The 8,825-nt window shown below is 39.7% G+C and overlaps 1 protein-coding gene across 1 annotated transcript; it reads right to left on the reverse strand.

The window, feature by feature from the left end:
* Positions 1 to 903: 903 nt before the first annotated feature.
* CDC42EP4 (CDC42 effector protein 4) lies at positions 904 to 3,685 on the reverse strand. Its single transcript, XM_015811096.1, has one exon. It carries the CDS (start codon positions 3,584 to 3,586, stop codon positions 2,561 to 2,563), a length of 1,026 nt encoding a protein of 341 aa, XP_015666582.1. The 5' UTR covers positions 3,587 to 3,685; the 3' UTR covers positions 904 to 2,560.
* Positions 3,686 to 8,825: the final 5,140 nt, after the last annotated feature.

The raw sequence follows: 8,825 nt of genomic DNA on the forward strand, positions 1-8,825 counted from the left end.
ATATATTCCTCCAAAAGAGGAGGAACTAATGTTTTATTAGCTATTGTGATTCAAACCATTCAAAATTCCAGACAGGGATATACCTTGCTCAGTGGAATATTGCTAGAACCTTATATCCAGTCAATATTTTGGATTACAATTCCCATCCCTCCCAACTGCCAATGCTGCATGGGGTTTATGGAAAAACCACATCCGTGAACTATTGCTGAATGGAGGCAGGATATGAGCACAAGGTCAAATTTCATATAAGTGATATAATGAAGCAAAGCTTTTGCTGCCCCGGGGTGTTATCCAGGACAGCAAAGGTTCTGATCAAGCTGGTAAACAACTACAACCAGAATGAAATAAACAAGGTAAAGAGGATATGAAAAGAAGAAAAAGCTAACATCACAGACCAGGGTGGCCTTCCAGATTTTGTTTAACCTCTATCTAGTTCAGAGGCCTTCAAACTTGGTCCTTTTATGACTTGTGGACTTCAACTCCCAGAATTTCTCAGCCAGGCATACTGGCTGAGGAATTCTGGGGGTTGAAGTCCTCAAGTCATAAAAGGGCCAAGTTTGAAGTCCCCTGCTTTAGTTCCTCTCAGTCCTAGCCCACTTGGCCAACGATGAAAGTTCTGTTTAAATTATCTGGTCATCCAAACTCAGAATATGTGCTTCATAGATTTCTGGAGAAACGTATGGAAAGGATTAAGTGGTAGAATTGTTCTTTTTCCACAACAAAGATGCAAGGTCAGAAAATGTACCACTGTACTTTAAAGCTTATGATTGTCTAATGACTGAGCTATTCAGGTGTTTTTAACTAGCCAACTTTATATAATGAGAATATTGAATCATCTGATTGCTGTCTGATTTCAATCCTTTACCCCTAAACACACAAAAAGTCCACATTTTAAAACAATTGTTTTCCTCACTATAGTTTAATTTCCTTGTATTTGAAAACAAACACTTCTGGTTGTTTTTTTAAAAAAAAAAATCCTCCAGCAGATGCATGGAACAAATACCATGTACATACACAAGTCACAGCCAAGGAATACTCCTTCTCCAAAAGGACTGGGCCCATCTAATACATAACGTATTTATATATATAAATCTAAAAAAAAAGCAATTTAGTGTTTAATGCCCAGCAAAATATAAAGGCCAACAAAGAAAAATACCCCCACCCACCAACCCCAAATAAAATCCATCTTTGAGACAGGAATGTTAGGAGCACCTCCTAAAGATGCCGGGGAAGGTAGTTAACTGAAAACAGTTTCAAAGAGAAGGAACTTAGCACTGCCCTTCTCCATTGTTCCTGGAATGACGAATGCTAAGCTCTTTGTGCTTCAGTCAGCTCTGCTGATACATTCTAAAGAAATAAAAACTAAGAAAGAATGAAGCCCTATCTGGTTAGGTTACTTGGGGGACTTAACATTTACATCTGAAAACATGCAAGTCAGTAGCAGTCACCCAATTAATTGTCTCTCTGTCCCCGTCCCTCATGGGTTGATCTAATGACATAGACAGTTCTTAGGACATCCCATCTGCTTACTCACAGGAAAATCCTGAAGAGGAAAATAAATTAACCTTTTGTTTAGTAATGGGTAGCCAGGCTGATCAACCTTGTTGGATATTTTTCTCTCAGCAGCTTTATGCATCTCCAAGAGTGTTTTCCTACCGTAGAAAGAGCCATGTGGTCACTCTAAATGGTAACAAAATTTTAGAAATGGGGAAGTCTGTTTCAAGCTAGGTTAAATTTTTTATTCTTTCCATCTCTGGTTCCCTCAAGAACTAAGAGAAGGTCCTGCTGTAGATGGCAGACATAAGAGGTGTAATTCTTCTCAATCTGCTTTCCAAAGAGTTCTGTCATATGATTTTTAAAAAGAAATATAATGAGATTTCCATTGGTGGTAAATACTTCCAGAGGTCTGCCCAAAGGAGAACATTATTGGCATCCAAATATGTAGATTTGAAAGATCTGGTTATTTCAAACTCCTATTTTTTTTCCTTTCTAAAAACATATAACAACCTGCATACTATTGCAAGGTGAAGAAAGGAATTCTCCTTGGAAATACAAAGAAAAAAAATCTTAAAAGCACTAGTACAAAGGTAAAGGAAAACAAATAAAAATATATTTACATATTAATAGGGAAACTAGTGCTTTTGAGCTTTGTCCTAATATTCAGCTCTGTATTGCTTTAAACAGGCAAGTAGATAAGTTAAAACCAAGAGCTATCCTTTTCAAAAGAAGTTTGAATATGCCAGATTTGTGTCAAACATTTTTCCAAATATCTTCAAGCATCTACTTTAGGCATCCCTATGAACATAGGAATCAATTATTTTAAAAGTACAAAACACCATTTATATGTGATTTCCAACTTGACCCTTGCAATACACCCAAATGGGGAAAGAAAGAAATTTTTTTTCCCCAGCAGCCTATTTAAGAAAGTAATCATGATGAAATCTGCAGCCTAAGAAGGCTGGTGAAAGCATTTAAAACTGTTTTTTTTTCTTCGTATCATGCTGTTTATTCCAGATTCAATTGCATTTTCTCCTTCAACTCAAAGGGAGTATACGGCTTTTTATACTCTTATCTCTTCATCTTCCTCATCCATGAAGGAGAACTCCTTCTCTGGCTGTTTCACAGGGTTGTGCCTCCCATCACCTGGAAGGCTGTGGCTGGGTCCTTTAGAGGCTACGCTTCGCTGTTCCTCCCCCATGGACACGCAGCTGGATACCGAACTGCTGTCTATGGTCGTACGACTGGTGATGCTGCGAGCCGATCCAGGACTGTAAGTGACCACTCTGTGGCCATCATTTTGAATCACAGAATCCAGGACAAGTTTGCTTTCGTGGCTAAACCACTGGGCTGCTGATGTCTCTATGGAGCCAACTTCCCTTTGGGGGTCCTCTGCTCCATGGTAACCAGAGTCTTCTTGTTCCCACAAGTCCTTATCCATAATGCCCAAGACGTCCCCTAACATGGAAGGCCCCAGATCAATATGGAAAGAAAGGATGGACTCAGCATGCTTCATGCCGTAGCTGTCCTTGGGAATGACTAAAGGCAAATCAGTCACATCCCCAAAATCACGCTCTTCCGAGCCAGGACTGTGGGGCTTGGAGTTGATGACTTCAGCAGCACCATTTGTGTGTTTCTCTTGAAGGATGTTCTCCTCGGGGGTTTTCTTCACAGGACTGGAGGAGAGGCTCTTGGGTAGCTGCTTCCCACCACTCTTGTCTACTTCCTTCTCGGTGAGTTGGGGTAGGGATACTGCATTCTTCACAAAAATAGCTGAATCCCTCAGAGAGCCCAGCATATCCCGCCGGTCACCACGCGTCACGGAATGAGACCGCTTGCTGCTGCGAAACCTCCGTGAGAGCAGGCCAGGTTTGGAGAAGGAGCTGGTCTCCTCCGTAGCTTCCTGCTCTCCCTCCCCACTCTTGCTAGTGAGGAAGGAGGTATCTCCAAAGGCGTCCCCAGCCCGGCCCACATGCATGGTGTGACGGAAATCACCAAGAGGAGCGCTGATCATCTCAGTTGTCAGATCAGCCCGAGACCGGCGTTTAGGATTAGCAGAGTTTGTCACCAGCTGCTTCAATATAGGCATTTTTGTTAGACGTGTGAACTTGGATTGCACGTAGATCAAAGTATATTTCTGTAGTTCCTCAGGGAGTCCTCAAACCTCTTCTGGCCGTCTAATATTCCAAGCCTAAAACTTTAAAAAAGAGAAAAATGTTACAACACAGCTGAAGAAAGGAAATGCCAACTTCATTTTTGTAACTCTATGAGAAGCAATTCCTCAGGCCTCTCTAACTTTTCACTTTTATCATTGGCAAGACTATTTTGAAAGATTGACAGCTGAACATTCTTACAAGGCCACTGTTGAGGTAGTCCTCAGCCTACGGCCACAACTGAGCCCAAAATTTAAGTGAGTTTGGCCCCATTTTACGACCTTTCTTGCCACAGTTGTTAAGTGAATCACTGCAATTATTAAGTTAGTAACACAACTGTTAAGTGAATCAGGCTGCCCCCCTAGAGTTTGCTTGTCAAAAGGTTGCAAAAGGGGATCACATGACCCCGGGACGCTGCAACCGTCATAAATACATGCCAATTGCAAAGCGTCTGAATTTTGATCACATGATGCTGCAATGGTTGTAAGTGTGAAAAACGGGTCGTAAGTTACTTTTTTAGTGCTGTTGTAACATCAGACAGTCAGTAAACGAATGGTTGTAATTGAGGACTACCTGTACAAGGGACAAAGAAATTGTTTTCAGAAATTCCTCCCTTAAAAAAGGGGCCCTGGCTGATTACGTTTTACAATGTGAACAAGACTACAGGACTGTAACTTAAAATCTCAGTGGCAATGAAGACTGTATGTAATCATGACTAAACATGGACATTAAACACTAACTTGCCACCCTCCCTCCTTTGCAGAAATTTCTTATTTGCTTGGAAGTAGGATGTACAGGCTGTATAGCAATCTGAGAGCAAATACAGAAGGCCCACCAGTTCCACGAAAGGAGAGCTGTGGGTTATGCTCACAAGAGAACTGAAGAATCCTTAAGACTATGCTTTTCTATTCTTCTCTCTCTAATGTACACATCTGTTCATTCATTTGTGAAACTCTCTCCATTTTTGGTATCTAATTTCCCCTGAAATAGTAAATTTGTCTCCCGGATTAGTATTTCTCCAATTTTTGTGTCTAAAAGGTAATCTTACTCAAGATTTGGCTGCTACCAAGATCAACTATTTTGTCAGTACTTTCTAGCCATAAATAGTTAAATTCAAAATATTGCTTTTTTTGCTTCGGCCTTGCTCTGTGGATAAACTGGTTTTACAGATATTTTAATAGGCCTGACCTTACCACAGATATGTATCAGTTAGGTAACATGGACTCCTATTGGATAATGCCAATGACATCATTTATGGTAATATTTTCTCCACATACCATGCCCAGTGCTGCTTATATATTTTTTATTATGTAAACTCTCTTAGGATGGCTTAAGACTGCATGAAAAACTTTGATATTCTACATACGGACTTCTTAAAACTGCTTCAATGTTTAAGATTTTTATAGTTTTTTTTTAAAGATGTACTCTTCCCATTCAGTCAGTCTGTCAGTCTTTTTTTAAAAAAGATGGTTTTCCACTAAAACAACAATGTCCAGAACAGAAATGTTGCTGGCAGTAAATACAGATTCGCATTAAACAAGAAAAAGCATATATAGTTGGTGGAAAAATTATCCTACACCTCAGTCCAATTCCATTGGTTAATAGCAAGCTATTAGTAGTGGATCAAACCTTCACTTGACTTGTAGGAAGTATCTTCAATTCCACTGAAGCAGTTTATGCATAGCATCAATTATGGGCAGTGCAACTGATAAGAAACAATCTTGTTTTTTTAAAAATGGTTGGAACCATAAACAGATAATAATGGTCCGATGCAGCTTAGTATTTGGGGAATAAATTAATTTGAAAAGAGAACCGTGACTTAAAAATAAGTGTGCAAATAAAAAAAAAGTCAATCCCTAAACTAGGTGATTTGTAAACAACATTATGCCTCTCTTCTAGTTTCCTCATTTCAGAAGGCAAGGAGAATGAAGTACAGCAAGACATTACACAAAGCACATTCCATAATAAGTCAAATAATCAGTGTCTGAAAACGACATCCAGCAATAAAATTAACCAAAGAATGACCATTATCTTCCATTGTGCTTATTAATAGCAGTGTTACCAGTCTACTCAGAACTATGTTCCACAGGTCCTTCTTCCCATATTAAATATTGCCCTCTAACGGCAATATGGAGCGTGCCTTTTCCGTAGTGGCCCTACCCAGGATCTGGATAGGATCTCCACACACATGAACTTCTGGAAGTCTTACAGACTTGGCTCTTCCTCCAGCATTGGGACAGAGTGAGATAGGAGCCTGTGGATGGCTTGTTGGGGGCATCCCAGGAAGATGGACGACGCACCTTTTTTAAAAATCACTTTTTAATTGTTTTGTAATTTTATTGTTGTTGTGAGCCACCCAGAGCTGTGCTTTAAGATAATCCTTGGTTACTATTTGTTCAGCGACCGTTTGAAAATACAATGGAACTGAACATTTATGACCAGTTCTCAAACCTGCAGCTGTCATAGTGTCCTACAGTCACATGATCATCATTTGCAATTTTCACAGCCAGCTTCCGGAGGGGGAAAGTCAATGGGGAAGCTGGCAGGAAGTAGCAAGGTCACATGACATTATGCATGACAAACGTAGGTGATTTGCTTCACAACCACAAGTGGAACTGATGTTGTAAGATGGGTTGTCATGTCAGTCGTGTGGTGTTTTACTTTACAATTGCATTGCTTAGCGACATAATTGCCTTTCCCAATTGCAGTTGATACGTAAGGACACCTGAGCAAATCTTTTAAATACATAAAACCCACTTTGTTGTAGCCAGAGCCAGATTTAAGTGAGATTACATCTTTTTCAGTCTTGAAAGAATGCCTGAAACAGATTAGCCAAATTGTGTCAGAATACAAGTAAAATCACTCATGTATAGAGAACCTCCCTGTTAGAAGTAAATCCTGCTTAATCCTTGTTTTGATCAGGTAGTCTACTCTGAAAGCACCACACACAATAAGCAAGCATCCCACATCTGAGGCAGATATACTGCCATTCCCCCCCAAGTGATTTAGCCTGCCTATGGTTGTCATTTTGTCAAGTTGGCCATGGAGACATGACATGACTGCATGTACTACATGAGCATGCCCCACCTTATTTTAGGAGAAGCACTGAAGAGCATGCAATGGTAGCCTGGAATCCGCTAATTACTCTGAACTATTCAGAGGTTTCTGTCCTTAAGAAAGCTTGAGAGCAAAAGTCACTACTTCAATCCCTTTGTAATGATTAATGTAATGTGCCATCTTCAGAATCTGAATGCACTGCTTTTATGATCTGAGACTTAGTAAAGGTATGCCAGTGGGGAAGAATGGAAATCAAAACATGTTTTCATTTCCATTAAAATCACAAAACCATTTAAAATTTGTATTGCCTTAAGGGAAGCGCCAGTTTGGTACAGTGATTAAGGCATTAGGTTAGAAACTAGGAGAAAGTGAGTTCTAGTCCTGCTTTGGATATAAAACCAGCTGGGTGACTTTGGACCAGTTACTTTTTCTTGGCCCCAGGAAAGAGGCAGTCTCAAAACTCTTGCCAAGAAAACTGCAGAGAATCGGACATAAAAGGCAGAAAATAAAAGGGGAAGGTTGAAAGTAAAGTCTCTTGAGTAAAACTCAACATCTTAAGACATGTAGTCATCTTAACAATAGTATAGATGTAGTGCATCATTGCTTTCTTTCAAGATTTTTTTTTTTAATTTCCCAATCCAGCCTTTTATCTAAATACTAGCTAGATTTAACCAAAGGTATTTAATTTTTCCAAGATCAACCAAGTTTACCTAGGAATGCCACCTGCTGTGATCCTGGGAGAAGAGAAATTCAAAACAGAATAGGCATGAGAAAAGCAAGTGCTGTTAAGAAGTTGCAGACTGGGATGGACAACCTCTGCAACGTGAACTGTCATACGTGTACTGTCCTCATTGCAAATGGGAGGGGGGACTCAACTTCTTGAACATACTTCGTGCTGTGGCTTCATGTAAAATCCAAGCTTCTACCTGTTAAATAAAAATCTAATACTTGGCAAGGCCTCACAAATTAGGCCTGGCAATGGGACAGGCTTTCCCCGTCATTGGGGAGCAGAGCTTGAGAAAGATCTGTCCTTTTGTGACAGGCAGAATAAATCATGCAAAGTAAGCAACATTTAGACATGGAACATCCTAGTCTGTGTTGTTTGCTTAGTTAGTGTATGGAGGTTCCAGAATGTAACTTTACAGTACTGATGCAAATCCCTGACAGTCTCCACACATCAGAATATATATAACTGAGTTCATAATATTCTTAAGACCATACAGGAGAAGGATTCAAGTTCTCTGTCATTGAATTTACTAAGCTAAAGGAACCAATTTTTTGGTTTTAGCCATACCCCCAGTCCTGCTATGAAAAATGCCTTCTAATATTTAGGAGACAGTTTTCAACTTATTCTTGTTCCCATCATATCTCTAAAGTAGTTTGATTAGCCTCTGATCTATTGACCATGCTTGATCACACATCACTGGGCAGTATTAGATGAGCCATTGGGGGAAAAATGTTCCTTTGCTTGACCAGCTACCTAGATGAACAATTTCTACTATTCATGTTTCAACAATGGTATTTTTGTTCCAGTTAACATAGCAGTGAAAACACCAGGAATGCTGCAAAGAAAAATATATTGAAAACCAATGAGATTTTTACAATTTCAGTCCACTATTGTCACATTCAATGCCATCTTAACTCATCAGAGGAGAAGCTATGCTGCGAAGTTATAAGGAATTCTGCCCTCCAAGGACTTGTAATCCTAGTATCTATTATGATGGCCTTCTTAAAGAAGCAGGGTTGGTGCAAATTAACTAGGAGAGAGACATTGATTTATCTGGTCAATGGTGCTTTTGCATATATTTCCTGGCTTTCTGTAATACAAATTCTGTCTTCGCCCAAAAATACAGCTGGAATCCTGCTACTCCTTATGAATTTTGGATCAAATAGTCACTAGGAAGGATGAATCAAAAAGAGTACTGTAATTATCCCAGACTCCCAAAAGATTCTTATATCAAAAATTACAAAACAGCTATTTGATTCAAAACCTTGCCTTCCTGATAGATCTTGTCTCATGCTGTAAAGCCTGTATTCTGCCTCCCCCCCAGATGCAAAGTTCACAGCCTGTTGTTATCCTGGCTTTAGTGATAACATTTCTCAGCCTGCTAGCATCCT

This window comes from Protobothrops mucrosquamatus, unplaced genomic scaffold (genome assembly GCF_001527695.2).
Source record: "Protobothrops mucrosquamatus isolate PMUCROS unplaced genomic scaffold, P.Mucros_1.0 scaffold30, whole genome shotgun sequence".
Taxonomy (NCBI): domain Eukaryota; kingdom Metazoa; phylum Chordata; class Lepidosauria; order Squamata; family Viperidae; genus Protobothrops; species Protobothrops mucrosquamatus.